The sequence below is a fragment of the Sipha flava genome, unplaced genomic scaffold (genome assembly GCF_003268045.1).
Source record: "Sipha flava isolate LNK unplaced genomic scaffold, YSA_version1 276_pilon_pilon, whole genome shotgun sequence".
Taxonomy (NCBI): domain Eukaryota; kingdom Metazoa; phylum Arthropoda; class Insecta; order Hemiptera; family Aphididae; genus Sipha; species Sipha flava.
This window is the reverse complement of record NW_020272941.1, coordinates 284,813-299,792: the sequence shown is the minus strand read 5'-3', so window position 1 is coordinate 299,792 and position 14,980 is coordinate 284,813. Positions and strand designations below refer to the sequence as shown.

Below are 14,980 nucleotides of genomic sequence, written 5' to 3'. Positions count from 1 at the left end.
CCTTCGTGTTTACGACAAAATCGATCGAATTATTAAAAATTATTTTCTGGTTTATTATATTAATACGTACTATTTTTTTAAATTGCAAACACAACGTAATAATAATGATAAAAAAAAAAAAAAAAAACATGAAATTAAACCACTGATATCCGGACACCATCATTGCCGTGCGCCCGACCCAGCCACAAGTAAGTAGCTCGGTGTTACGTGTTCGGTGTTCCACACGATTTTAATTTTAATTCCATGTATAATTTAAGTTAAAAAAAATCTATATGCTATATGCTAACCAATCTACCGTGCGCGGAGATAATAATAATCTCTGTGCCTCATAGACTGGTTCAAACGTATTATTAAAGACCCATAATCTTGCGTGATTCTTCGAACATTAAAATGTATGTGTGTGTGTGTGTGTGTGTGTGTGTGTGTGTGTGTGTGTGTGTGTATGTCATGTGTTTACAGCCTACTGCAGTTGTATAGGATCCTGTCTTAAGCTTTATCTTATAAAGCCATCGGCTGACAGTATACAGATCTGATAATAATAATATGATTATGATAGAACACTTTTATTACCGTAAAATGCAACTAAAATCATTCATCGTGAGCTATTTGGATGATCGATTATCATATTTTTAATTTTAATTTTCAATCGGTAGTTTAAAAAACCTTCGATAATAATATGATATGGTTTCGTATATTGTTTTAGAAGTTTTATTATAACGATTCGGGTTTAATGAAAAGTAGTAGAACAAACGTGGTTTGTGTTCATTTTACAGAAATGTCAACTACCCAAGAATCAAGTATGTCGAATTGTATAAAAAAATACCGATTACGACTTACAGACAAAAGACGAGTTCAATATTTATATTATATTACAAAATACATTATAATATCACGTATTATATATTATGTATACAATATGCTATAATATCAACCGAAAAAATATGCTGCTTACCTTTATGTGAGTCATTCGGTGGTAGTAGAGATTAGAGCTGGCTGTAAACCGTTTTCCGCACACACCACACTGATGCGGTTTTTCACCGCTGTGGATCCGCCGATGCGTGTTCAACGAGCTGGACGTTGAAAATCCCTTGTTGCACACGGCACAAACATGAGGTTTTTCGCCTAAAATAACGATACACGATGTAGGTCTGGTAATATTTCTATTTTGTGTGCGCGCGCGTGTTTGCGTAAATGTCCCTACTACATTCTGTGGAGCCATGTTACGCGAATGTCGACGAACAGGATTGGTGCCATGAATTCAGATCTGCTCGGCCGTGGGATTTAATCGCCGAATTCAATACGGATAAAAAGTATGCACGAAAAAAATGTCATCATCCGGTCTTCGAAAGCAACCGTGAAATCGGTTCGCGTATACCGTAATTGATTCGTGAAAGATTAGTTCCACTACGAGACGGTTTGTGATAAACGGATTTAATTGCTAACCGTCGGGTTTCCTGTACGAAATGTCATCGGATCTTTGAGAAATCAACGCCCAATAAAGTTTTTGAAAATATAGAATGACTGTATACACACCGGCAGCCAATTAAAATAATATTGTAAATTATAAAAATCATTATTCATATATGAAATCATAAGTTATTACAGCATACGTGCATGGTTAATTTAAAACATTATATCTGTATATTTTAGAAAAAAAGTACGTTTTTTTGATAAAATTTTTTTAATAAAAATGCTTGTATCGTTTGTTTTTGTTTTCAATTTTACGATAATTACCGATATCAAAACCATATTACTAAACCTATACAAATTTTAATAATCAAATATTAATTTTATTGACGTTACTGAAGTTTAAAAAAAAAAAAGAAGAAGAGAAGATAAATAAGAATGACGATGGCATGTATTATTGTTGAACGTAAAAAAATTCTAGAAAAATATATTGATAATAGGGATCAAGTCCAAAAAGTGAAACTTTCGGTAAATTAAAAACTGTTATTATCAAAACAGTTTGATCGGCAAGATTTGTATTTATTTATGAATGGGGTCGACTACGGTACTAAGCACTGTTCATAAATAAACTAAATGTTTGAACCGCCATAGTAAAATAAGTATCATACGAAGTTGACTTCATTCAAAAGTAAACTATCCTCTACAGTAGCGTTTCCCAAAGTGTGTTCCGCGGAACCTTAGGATTCCGTGGGACAATGCTAAGGATTCCGCCAAATGTATGTGATTATTGAGAAACTTATTTTATATTATATTTGGAAAAAATATTATTTTATATTATTTAAAAAAACAATTGTTCCTAGAGTAATATCGTTACAAATAATTTGTAATAATTAAATAATAAATGTTTGTTATTTTCATAAAAATTATGTTTTAAACTTATTTTAATAAAGAGTGATCATTAACAATATTAAAAGTGTCAATAAAAAGATTTCTTAGAGTATTGTTTTTTTTTTTTTTTTAGAATAATTAGAGTTGAATTGGAATTAAAGACATTAGGGTTCCGCGAAACACAAACTATTTTTAAAGGGTTCCATGATTGTAAAAGTTTGGGAACCACTGATCCACAGAAAATATTTATAAAAAGAAGTAATTTTCCAAAAAATTATAACTTATTAACTTTCATAAATAATCGATTCAGTTGTTGTTGGGTGTAATTAGATGGCATCAAACGTAAAAAGCAATAAAGAAAATCGGCAAAACGATAACAGATCTAATCACTAAATCAAAACTAAAAAGTAATCGCAATTCTTCAAAACAATTAAATAAAGCATAAATACATTTTCGAATAAAATGTTTATGGAGACATTTAACAGAAGAATAATTATTGTTGTCTATGTATTGTAGTGTTTTACGTTAAAATGTTATAATGTTATACGGTTAAAGACATTTAACGCGGAAAAAACAAATACATTTCCATCGATCACTTTCAACGTACCAGTGTGGGTTCTCATGTGCCTTTTGAGCAACGACGGTCGATCAAAAGCTTTGCGGCACACCTCGCACGGCAAAAGAGTTCGTTCGCCGCGGAATGGTCTTGGTTTCACCGGAGTGGACACGATCATGTTCACGTGATGATCCAACGACGTCATGTCACCGGACAGCGAGTTTGCTGATGAAGATTCGCCAGACAATGATTTACGTTCATCAGTGTCCAGCCCACTCGGTGGTGAAGATGCCGATGAAGCGGAAGATGTTCCATATACTCTGGATAATAGTGACATAGACAGGTCTAACGGTGAATCTAAGCGAAAAAGAAAAACAATAATGAAATCAGGATCAAAAAGATAAATAGGAACGCTTATATGAATTTGCATGTTCTCTCAAGACTTGGTGGTTCAATTGCGTGGTCACTTTGATCGTTCTACAAAATCGATATTAAATGTGTCAACATTTGATTTTATATACTTTTCAATTTGTGTAGAGAAGTTTTACTTATTTCTGTAAGTTACAAGCAGTAGCGGTTTTAAGAAGGAGGTTAAGAGGGTCTGGGCCCCCCAGGTCACGCCTTTAGGTTGAAATATATTATATTTTGTATATGTATATATGCTTGTATGTACGCTTATAGGCTTATACCAGATAATTTCAACCGTATGTCCGTATATATGAATGTTTGTTACAGCTATTTCCTAGTTTTTTTACTTGAAATTACAACGTTTTATAATACCTATTTATAATGTAAAAGGACCCCCAAAAAAAAAATTAAAAAACCGCCATTGGTTACAAGTCATATCTGACCTTTATAAAATAAAATAACAAGCGTTTAACATATCGTTGAGAAAAAGAGCAGAGATTATTTCACAAAATGTGTATTCTCTACTTCGTGCATTAAAATTATAAATAATTATAAATCGATAACTATTAATTAATTTACTATTTAATTTGTTTGCCCCAATATTTTCTAAATTTTAAAAATATTCTGTTTCAGATAGTTAAATTTAAGATTTTTTTTTTATTATTATTAAAATATTTTATGTAAAAATTAAGAGTTGAATAAGTAAATTGAAAAAAATCGCAAATATAATTATTTTGTAAATATTTTAGGTAATCATTATTATAAAGTATGCAAAAATAAATGTTAAGCTTAAATAATTCCTATATGATAAATAATTAATATACAAATAAATAAACAAATAGTTTATGTATAGAAATAAATAAATGCTTAGCATGAAGTATTATCATATTTGTATAGTACGACCGGTTTTGAATTAAAACTTTATCATGAGACATATATAAATTTAATAAAATCGCGACTTAATTTTTAGATGTTATTATTAATTGCGATTTTATTAACTTTGTACATATCTGACGATGAATTTTTAATTCAAAACCGGTCGTAATATACAAATATGATTATACTCCGTGCTAAGCATTTATTTATATTTTAATTTACGTTCATTAACAATTTTTGGTATAATTAATAAACAATAATAAACAAAGAGGATACCAAACCAAGTTATAAACATTATAATAACAGTTATTTTTGAGAAAACGACGAAAATAATTAATAATTATAACATATTCTTCTTCTTCATATTAGTTTTTATTTTTATTAATTTAAAATATTTACCATAATAATTAGATATTATACTAACTTAATCGATCTTATACTTTCAAACATAATATTATTATCTTTAATAGTTTTATGTTCTGCATTCTGTGATGTTCGTTATTTATTATTTATTAGCCCCGAATAACTAATGAAATCATGATCTCGAATGTATACTCAGCCTTGTAATTACATAAGTAGTATGCATATATTGTGTAGTTCAATGAACCTAAAATTTTTTAATTGATTTATAAATCATTTTGGATGGATTTGACGAAAATATGTTGCATTTTTAAAATATTGAAATTGAATTGAGAATTTTTGTGTTATAAAAACTGAACAAATTTAAATGTAAAATTTACTATAAATTATATTTCCTTACAAACTGCTTTTAAATTTTAACGGATCAAGAAATATTTAAAAGTTATATTATTTTTTAGTATTCTATTAATTAGCATTTATTATATGGTATATTTTATTCTTATTTATAGTAGAAAATTAAATACTTAAGGTATAAACTGCAAAAAACTTTTTGATTTTCTCAGTATTTTCATAAAAAGGACTACAATTTCAAATATTTTTATAATAGCATAGATTTCTCATTTATACATAATTTTATTTCAATAAAGTTAGTGAAGAGATACATTGTAAATGATAAATTAATGTTAGCATATACTATGCTATTATAAGTAGTAATTAAAATTGTATTTTCTGTTAATGTTGGTAAAACAAAAATTAAATAGAAATTAACTAGAAACAAGATTTTATTTTTTTGTTAAAAGAATCGAAATTTAGAAAGTTTACAAAGAAAAATTTTAGTATTCCAAGCTACAACCGAAAGAAGCAGTAGGTACCATCCACATGTCTTGTGTGCAAAATAAATGTAACATCGTCACAAAAATAATAATCAGATCCTTTCGAGCACTGCAGAAAAATGATATTGATACGAGATCTTTGACGACACTTGTCAAGATTAACAGAAACCGTCTGTAAGCCTCCGAACGTTCATCATTCAAAATACGTGATGAAATAATAATGATTTTTCTTATGATTAAATTTCTCGTAAGAGTACTACTGGGGCGATCGACGAAATCGTGCACGACCCCATTGTCAACGCGCGCACCAATAAAACCTACGCACAGATTTGTAACGGGTACCACCTGAGCACAGTAATATAATGGTATTCAGAGGTGGATTTCTCATTAGGCACTGTAGGCAGCTGCCCAGGGCAGCAAATTCTGTAGTGTTTTATTAAAAAACATCAAACGTATGAGAAAAATTGGAAAATTAATTACTTTATATTTACGAAAAACAATTGTATAATAATGGGGTGCATTATGTTAATATGTTATCGTTAGAATTTCGGGAAAAAATAAATGCCCCCACTGCCGCATTATATTACTAATTCGACTATAATCCTATGCTGTTTTTATTGAAATTTAGTGGACATCCATTGACATTTTCCCAAAGTAGATTAATTAGTAAAAGCAAAAAAATAGTCTAAAATTTCAAATGGATGTAGGTACATACGTTTATATATTTAATATTTAGATTAGGTATTTTGGAAGAGGTAATCTAACTTCTTCGCCTATTATAGGGGTGACAAATTGTTGGTGCCTATAGCTGTAAAAAAAGATAAATCCGCCTCTGATGGTATTTTATCCTTTGCCCGTGTAGGCAGGCGAAATTCAAAATGTTCACGTGATGGCGATGGGTGTTCGTCGTTCCGACGACATTCATATTATCTTATTTCTTTTTTTTATTTCCACCTTCGTTTCGGTATTATTATTTCACAATTTTGAATAATACAAGTGTCTACAACTATGTATGATGCTAACGATTGCCGATAAATAGCACGCCAACGACACGGTTTTCTACGCCGAGGGTCTTATCGTATTACGTATATTTGTGCACCAACGGGCTATGGAAAAAGCAAAAAAAAAAAAATCAAAAAAACCGTTTGTAATGCGTACATAATACTGTTTCCTATGTAGCGCAATACGTACAGAATAAAATACACGTGCTCAGGCATTATAAACGCGGCGGTTTTTTTTCGTTGCGACGAAGTCCCTCTTAAACCTTCGACGTATCGATCGACGGACAGACGGACGCAAATCAAGTCCGTGACACCGTCGTGGAAACGCTGTGCGTTTGTGCGCAGCGACTAAAGGACAATACCCGTCGACGACGACGATGACGACGACCGGGCGACCGGGCGATGGCGGGCCCCGAACAATAGAAGGACGTGCCGCTACCGTTTGGAAATGAGTATCGAAGCTGATATGTAGCGTATACGGTACGGGTATACACATATATTGTCGCCGTCGAAGCCGCACAATCACCGATAGCCACCGCAGAACAATGGACAAACCGTACACACATTATTATACAACGATATTGGTCTTCGATCGGTGTACCGCAGCTTCAACGCTCTCCGTCACCGTTTTTATTTTTCTCTTTACACACATATATATATGTATATATATAAAGACGGTGTTCCGTGTTTTTTCAAACCCCCCCCACCACCCCCGTAATCTTTTATTTTTTTTCATTTTGCGCCCTAAACAACGCGCGTCGAGAGTCGTTTAAGTGGCTGGCTGCGGACGGACGACACTGATGATGGCTACCACCGGTCTGGTTTCAAAATTCGATACCGCATTACCATACAGTAATAATACATATTAAACCCCGACGCATTGTATATGTTTTGCACTGGTAGCATATTAAACGCGGTGCTATATACGTAATATACACATAATAAGTATTGTCTTTATCATTATTTATTTATTATCATCATCATTATTATTATTCACACGCACGTGATACAAGGTCATTTCGTCTGCATGGAATTAATTTAAGTAACGCATACATAATACATTAAGTACACGTTTTTTGCATGCACGGGCAGGAACAGAACACGCGTGCGTGGATCGTTCGGGGACCGGAATGTAATTGGTCTTAAAACAGAGTTGAGATTTTCCTATCTTTCGATGTTTGTAAAAAAAAATTTGAAAACAATACGTAGCCACCGTTCTCACGGATAACCGTTGAGTTGCTTTACGAACAACTATAATTGAGCTTATCCACTTTCCAATGATTTTATAATAAGGGATCAGGACCAATGACATTTTGTGTAACTTAATTTTTCATATAGTCTTTATTTATTCAATGCACGTGAACGTAATCTTATAAAATCATATTCGAGTACATTCGAACAGTCTAGGTAGTGTCAATAGACACTGTTTACGAATTAACTGCTAAATATTTTATCAAAATAAAGTGGAGATAATACACACTCGTGCAATAATAATACGTGTATAATCGGTTTTTTTTTACTCAACACCTTTTTGGATTGTTAGGTGTATATTTGTCCGGTTATTTTGTTAAAATATGTAAAAATATGCAGAACATGCACTAACGTGAGAATATGCTAAAATATGCCGTTTAAAATTTTGATTTTTAATCAATCAATTAAAGATTTGTGGACACTCATTGACTACATTTATATAATATTGAAAATAGCATCATGCATTTTATGCAAAATCCGGTTTTTACTTATCACATTGACGGATGAACGTAATTAGGCAGGACGTGGTGGTCAATCGGCGAGTCGTGATTATGATGGCTACTGCATTCACTATTATATCGGCGAGCAGTAAAGGAAAACACGTAGCAGGAGATGAAGGATGTGCGAGGAAATTTTAAGTGCATTGTCGATGCAGACGTACAAGAGTGGCTCGTGCGTACCTAATGTGCACTTGTTAGATTCGGTTCCGGAAGAATAGAAAGAGAGAGAGAGAAATAGGGAGAAAGAGAAGGTGAGGCAAAAAAATAGTTATACGCGTATATAAAAATAAGGAACAAATCGCTGACTCGTGTTTACAATAGCCGATATTATATATAGTCGCGTGCGTTGTACATGACTGATCAATGGCTTCTGGTTGCGGGAACGTGTTGTGCATTAATGGTGTTGAAGGCGCGAAAGAACACCGGAGAGGAATAGCGGGAGTGAGCAGGAGATGACTGACTCAGCCGGACGGTGTGCTTAAAGCGTTGGTCGGACGATCGCGATAAGATTCCGAGACTTTTGGACATGGGTGTGACGACGGGGCTACGGCGAAGGAAAGATCCGAAGCACTGAACACTTCGTGTTCAGATTTGGAGATTGATCGTAAACTTAAGGCGTACCTAGTGTTGTCCCAGAGACAATGGCTGGCTCGACGAAGTGTGCTGCTACTCCTACCATCGTAGTCACGGGTTTGTAGGTCATTATTGCAGACGTCACGTTTTGAAATTGAAAAGAGCTCGTTCTGACTTTTTCGACGGCCGTTCTTTTGTCCCGTGGCACACGCGCGGTACTGCCGGACCCAATTCTTTTCACGAGGAAAAAAAATTAAATGTTCTGATGGCCTGATGACATGCCGCGGACATCCATAGATCTCCAAAATGCGCGTGCGTTTCGGTTTTTTCTTCGCCACCGCCGCCATCGTCCACCGCGTGTTTATAATACGTAAACTTCTATCTAACTTGATTTACGATCGTCACAATAGCCACTGCGAGAGCTACACAGGAAGTAGAATGTAAAATCAAGTGGGTTCTTTTTTCAGTATATCTATTCTCATACATTGCGTCCAATCGAAATACGTATATCGACCTGGGATGTGGTGATTTTGACAATGTCTTCTCGAACATAATAACATAAAGTACATTTTGTATATTTTGTACTCATTAACTATGGTATATTAATAAACATGTTTGTTGTATAGTTTAATTTCGTTTTTTTACAAACGCACAAATTATTCTTCGCATTTAACCGATACGTTTAATATATCAAGCAAACAATCGGCGCGAGTTTCGCTGATCATCTTTTACGATTTACTTTATACACATAGAATAACAGTAATACATATATATATATACGGTTAATGTTTAATTTTGAAAATGTATCTGCTAAATTATGACCGGGGGAATCATCGTCCGGAAATACTGGTGTGCGTAGTACCGAGTGAAACGTTATTCCATTTATTATTGCTGCTACTGTAGAATATATATTTATGAAGAACTGTAATTTCCACTTTACGCGCCTATTTTAATTGGATCAACACGTCCGACGCATGAAATCGCAGGTACGTATCATATTAAAATATAATATATGACTTTCTACACAGAACGGATACACATGTTATTCGCCGTCACCTAGGAATTAAAAATATCAAGTCGTCTGCTACTCTCGTCGGTCGCATATGATTGTCGATAGTACTTAATGTATTTCTAATATTTCTGCATTTTTTAGTATTCCTGCAGGTGAGCGCCGGAAAACAGTGGAACGACGAGATAAACGCACCGTTGACACGGTTTACGTTAACCCGACGCGACTACCGTAATGCACGAAGTAGACGTTTCACGTAAAAGCTCTGGGCGTACGATGGAAAAAAGTACAATATTTTTCGTATCCAGCGGTTAGATCGCGTTATGTGATCGGGGTGCACTGTTCCGTTCTCTCTTCGACGACCCTCGACCGGTTCGTACTCGTATATAACCCTCTTCTCTTTTGCTGACAGCGATTCTCTACTGGTTACGCTTCTCCGCTTTCCTTTTTAGAGTCCGCACAATCCCCGATCGATGCGATCGCGACGGGGAGATCGATCAACGATCATCCCGGAGTGCGACGCGTACGCCGCGCGGCGATGAAAATACGTACGTCTCCGGCGGTGCCAGAGGTAATGGCACGGCCGACTACGACCATTGTGGATGAACATTAAAAACAATTGCGTTTAAATACGAATAAATGCAAAAATGCACTACGCAGTCGGTATCAATCGAACCGCTGCCGTGAACGCGCACCACCGCAGTAATGGTAGAGTCGTGTCACACCGGCGGAATGCACCGAATTGTTGGCCGTCGCCGCCGCGTCACCTTGGCGATGATACTACACGTACAGCGGCCGCTCAAGATAAATATGGCATTCCGGGGGCTCCCTACCCCCCCCCCCCCAACAGGTCTCAAAGGCGCCGACGATTCCATTGTTTTATCCGCCGCCGCCATCGATGTGCATACGTTTCGCGCGTGCGTTCGTGAGCGTACAATAATAATAATAATCTCGTACACACGTTATACAGGTATATATACCTATGTGCACGTAAAACGCGTATCACTGTTACCGGGTATATTATGTACTATATACCGCGGTGTAATTATTGTCGTCGTTGTTTTTCATTTCATTCACGTATTATTATTATCATAATACCTAACCACCGGCTTCTGTTTGACCACATGCAATGTGCGCGTATAATATAATGCGCGTTGTGTGCGCGCGCGCAGAATCGCGATTCAATTAGTCTCCCATTTGCATATTATCCACGGGCTTCAATTACAGGGCCACGGCACAACGGACTATTGGTGGACGTCGTCCGCGGTACACGTTTTACCTACCACCGCCATCACGTTATTACAGTAGCACTTGTTCTGCATATACAGCGCCTGTGCGTGTGCGTACGGTACGGATTCACCGGGCCCGACAACGATTTTATCTAGATCGGTCTGACGCCGGGTCGGGCGACCGTTTCGTAAATGTATTATCACGCGCCCGCGTGTACTACACATATATTATTATTATACAATGTCGACGACGACGTCGAATTCGAAAATCGACGATTCCCATAACGAGATCGTATCTGAAAACGTAACGCGACGGTCGGTATACCGCTGGTTTTTTAGATCTTCTACCGACATCCGTAAAACTCGTTACGATCTCATTGCGCGCTCTCGACCGAAGATCCAACTGAACGGTCATAAAAATGCCTCAGGTACTCGTAAAACCCTTAGAACCCCAATGAAACGAAATCACCCTTGTATTTTTATAATACGCGTTAAGCGATGTTGCGGTGTTGATCGCTTTAACGAGATTGTAAAACGAACAAGTACTAAGATTTGTGTACTATACGTGTATAATTGTCTTAGAATTAATACACAAACGTTCGATAAATTAACAAAAATGAATGATTTGCGTATTTTATTTCAGCATTAAGTACGGTATAAATCGATATTTGTTTTCGGTTACACCAGTGGTTCTCAACCGGGGTGACACGAAATCTCCAAGAAAAAAAGAAAAAAATAATTAATTTTAATAAAATCATATTACTGCCACATCTGTCTAAAAAAATCATACCCTTTAAGTTTGTGTCTTTATATTATTTAGATCTGATAAATACGGTATGCAGTATTTTGATTTGCAAAATCACTGTATTATCAATTATCTTATTGATTTAGCCAGGGTCGTTAGTCAGTTATTTCACAGTCGCTATATATGTAGTGTTATAGCACTACAACTCTAGAAGACAATATGATACTCGATATTTCCATCATCAGCCCTCGAATTCCTCAACTTTGTAAAAACCATCCGGGCCCAATTCCTCATCAGTTTTCATACGAATCATTATTATTATTTTTTTTAATTTACAAGCTTAAACTTTTAACTGTCAATGTTTATCGAACCCTGCAACTCAAATAAATTATCGGTGTACTCATTATTTTTCTATGTACTGTGTTTTTTTTTTTTTGTTTTTTCAAAAATTATTCCAAAATACACGGTTAAGATTATTTATTAATTTTGTGTTAGAGTGACACGGTGTTTCATTCTATTGGCTAAAAGTAACACGAACGAGAAAACGATGAGGATCACTGGGGGGGGGGGGGGGGGTTACATCCGTGTTTTTTTCAACAGAAACACATACGATTCGATGTGAATAGCTCTCGACGACAAAAATAACGTACCCGCAGAACAACGTAGTGCCTGTGTGACAACGCCGTTAATGTACACGTAAACGTCGGGCGTAAAACCGTACACGACGCCGGTCCGCGGCAACGATCGGAGATCACGAATACCGTCGGCTGTGATGCTAATCGACGAGATCGGTCGCGAAATTGCAACGGTTCCCGGCCCGTAAGCGTCTCAAGGCACCGCCGTGCGAAACACGTGTCGGCGATGCCGCGTTATCGGCCATCGCGACCGTACTTCGGCCCCGACCGTGTCCCGGGAGATGTGCCGCGAGAATTCGATCGATAAGGATACTCGTACGGGGTAGGGGGGAGGAATATCTCGCGGGGGCCGCTACACACTCACCTTCGAGAATCGTGTCCATGGTGCGCCTGTACAGCGTGTTCCTCAGGTAGTGCACCGCGGGCATGAAGAATATCTCTTCGGGCCGCTCCGGCAGATAGTGCACGATCAGCTCCGTGTTCGCGGGTATGTTTTTGATCACTTCGTACATGGGTTCGCCTGCGTGCGGGGGCAAACAAAACACATAATGCACGGTGTACCGGACGTGAAATAAATAATAATATGTGTATATATAAAAAACAAAAATAAAAAAACGTAACGAAACGCGCGGAGATTAACGTACGGGGTCTCCGGTGGTTCACATGTGCGCGAACGCGCGCGGCAGCGTCCACACGAGAGGTCCACACACAGTGTTAAACCCCGAACAGGTTCGGCAAGATACCCGAATAATCGCGTAATCGTCGTGAATAAAAATAAATAATAATAATTTAAACGTATTTCGGTTAGGAAATAAAAACGTATATACGTGTGTGCGCGCGCGCGTATATCGAACCGGTTGTTGATGCGCGTCGTACCTTTTATTTTGGTTCCCAATACGTTGACATGTTGTTCGGAATGGTGCTGCGTGATTTTCAAAAACCGGACCCAATTACAATAACGCACTCTGAGTCTGTTCACCTCGGTCACCTGGTCGTAGCAACCGAATCTGTGCCTTATCTGAAACAATCAAAACACGTGTATGAAAAAAAAAAAACGTATATATTCATAGATTGTAAATGCACTGCAAGAAGCTCTGCAGGTCTAATCGAATTTATTCACTCGAACAAGAAGAATATAATGATACGAATTACAAAAAAAAAAAAAAATAAATAAATAAATATATATATCCATACGTAGGTGGTTCGAAGAAACCTTTTTTGCCTTCTCGTCATCACCTGCGTGCTCGTACGTTCAAAAGAATACGAATTAAAACCGACTAACCGAGTACAGTAACCAAAAAGAAATCAGTTCGTCGTTCGATATAATTTTACAATGGGCAATTCAAATGATCCATTCGGTAAGTTTACGATTAGTTTTGAATGTTTTATACAATTTTCTTGGCGATTTTTCAAAACAATTTTCACGAGTTGTTATGAGATCATGTGGGTTACGGATTACAAAACAGTATAACTGCATTTATACGATAAAACTCGTGTTGAGTATCGGTAGCTTGCGGACCAAGTACGCTTCGTATTCGGAAATTAATTATTTTATTTTTATCGTAATTATCATTCTAAAAACGTTTTCCGTCGTACACGCTGTATGCTATTATGATAGCGAATAATTCCTTTTAAAAGATAAACGGAATGAATAATTTAACCGACGATTGGTTTTTTAATTGACTGACTAATAATTTACTGTGGCTATTTGATGAAACGATATGCTTACCGATCGTATTCATTCCGTGTAGGTATGCCTGTGCATATACTCGAGTCTAGTTAAGTATACAGATAACGGACAAGCGACAAATATGTAGTCACGGCTTAAAGCAACGCGGGGTTAAATATCTTGAATATGTAGGTAATATCTTTTTTTTACATCAGTTTTTTTTTTTTTTTTTTGTATTGAACAATATCTTAACAAATTACAAAAAAGAAAAAAAAATTAAAGTTCACACCAACTCGATGGTGGAAGCATATTATACATGTACAGATAAACGAATAATCAGCGCTTATATATTATACGGCGTGAATCGTGATTTTTATCTAGATAGGTATTGAAAGGATAATTTATAGAACTGAACTGTAGTGTACAGTTAAACTTAAAGTTTTTTTGAACATAGTACGTTTAATAAGTCTAAACTTATAGAATATTAATAAAAGTTAACGAATGAAGTTTGAACTAAGTTTACATTTAAATATCGGGTAACGTGACACCTCATAATTTGGGCTGGAAGAAACGGGAGCTATGTAATCGTTGATAACCCTTTTCTTGTTAAAATACATACGAGTATAAATATTTAGATAATTCGAAAACAATTTTAACAGATTCAATCAAAATCAGAACATAGAATGATCCTCAATGTCTATAAAAACGTACTAGAAAGATTTTATGTGAACATTTTTGATATTGTAGCATATACTCGTATTTATGGTATATTTAGATATTAAACTCTGAAAAAATATAAAAACAATAGTTTTTTATGTTCTTATTTTATTTTTATTTATCAGACTACAAGAACATTATTGTCATGTTCGTAAAAGAATATGTTAATCTTTGAAAGTTGTGTACGATAATTATTTAAAAGTAAAGGCAAACGATTGCTATATCGTACGCTCCGAAAATTTTATGATCATAGAAAGAATAATTATTGATAAAAATTAGTTACATCCTACAAATTTATGATTTTTACGCGGAACCATTCAGAC

General features: G+C 35.7%; 1 protein-coding gene across 2 annotated transcripts in view; it reads right to left on the bottom strand.

The window, feature by feature from the left end:
• LOC112685431 (zinc finger protein 235-like) overlaps positions 1–14,980 on the bottom strand; it is a 76,270-nt gene that overhangs the window by 34,768 nt on the left and 26,522 nt on the right. For both annotated transcript variants that reach the window (XM_025557308.1, XM_025557309.1), the window contains exons 2-5: positions 13,148–13,289; positions 12,636–12,791; positions 2,903–3,208; positions 953–1,122 (exon numbers count right to left, since the gene is read on the bottom strand). In XM_025557308.1, coding sequence (XP_025413093.1) covers positions 953–1,122; positions 2,903–3,208; positions 12,636–12,791; positions 13,148–13,289 — 774 coding nt within the window. The remainder of the gene's footprint in view (positions 1–952; positions 1,123–2,902; positions 3,209–12,635; positions 12,792–13,147; positions 13,290–14,980) is intronic.